At 41.2% G+C, this 952-nt stretch overlaps 1 protein-coding gene across 2 annotated transcripts in view; it reads right to left on the bottom strand.

Moving 5' to 3' along the window:
* The window catches only part of ttll4 (tubulin tyrosine ligase-like family, member 4), a 25,306-nt gene that overhangs the window by 3,458 nt on the left and 20,896 nt on the right, over positions 1-952 (bottom strand). For both annotated transcript variants that reach the window (XM_032515394.1, XM_032515393.1), the window contains exons 19-20: positions 252-319; positions 49-119 (exon numbers count right to left, since the gene is read on the bottom strand). In XM_032515394.1, coding sequence (XP_032371285.1) covers positions 49-119; positions 252-319 — 139 coding nt within the window. The remainder of the gene's footprint in view (positions 1-48; positions 120-251; positions 320-952) is intronic.

Raw genomic sequence — 952 nt, 5'->3', positions numbered from 1 at the left:
GTGTGTGTGTGTGTGTGTGTGTGTGTGTGTGTGTGTGTGTGTGTATACCTGGATCTGGATGGGCCAACGAGGTCATGTCTGTGGGGTTCAAACCTAGATATGTAGCTACACTTTGACCACTAGGGAGACACAAAGACACAATCGCAGAGAAGAAAAGATTGGTTTTTGGAATTTTCAAATCAAACCACTGATTTTCTAATTTATAAAATAGATCCCATTTGAATTAATTAAATCTTGCCACAGGTCCTTACCATGTGAACAGGGTCATTGGTTCCCAGATGGATTCCTTTCTCACAGAGAGTTGTCAGCAGACTGATTCCTACAGGTAACACACAAACACAGAATCCAATAAACCTGGATGAACCCCCCGGCAGTTTCACTTTTTTCTCTCCCCTTTGTACGATAAACAGCTCCTGTGTCTCCTTCGACTACGACAGAGATCTAGTGTTCTGGTCGGATGGTGAGCAGCAGGACCAGGAGGTTTCTGAGAGAAGCTGCAAGTGTTAAGAAGGTCTAAAACTTGTAAAAGCGGATGGTGTGTGGAAGACCCTGGGATGTGGTTGAAAGCTAAAGCTTATCTGGGGGGGGCGCTACAGAGCACCGTACGCCAAAACCAACAGATTCAGGAACAGTTTCTACCCACAAGCTATCTCTCTGATGAACAGCTGACTTCTTACCGTCAGTGTCAGGTTCAGTTCTGGTCCATAACCCAGTAACACTGTCTCTGCAGCACCTGTTCACTGGTTCCACTATTAAGAATTATTCATCATTCTCATATCTTACTTATTATTTACTATTTATTCATCATTCTCATATCTCACTTATTATTTACTATTTATTCATCAATCTCATTCTCATATCTCACTTATTATTTACTATTTACTCATCATTCCCATTTTCACATCTCTTACTTGTTATTCATTCATCATTCTCATTTTCTATTTCAGAGCTG

The sequence above is a fragment of the Etheostoma spectabile genome, chromosome 5 (genome assembly GCF_008692095.1).
Source record: "Etheostoma spectabile isolate EspeVRDwgs_2016 chromosome 5, UIUC_Espe_1.0, whole genome shotgun sequence".
Lineage (NCBI taxonomy): Eukaryota > Metazoa > Chordata > Actinopteri > Perciformes > Percidae > Etheostoma > Etheostoma spectabile.
The sequence above is the reverse complement of the archived record's forward strand: the minus strand, read 5'-3'. Positions and strand labels throughout refer to the sequence as shown.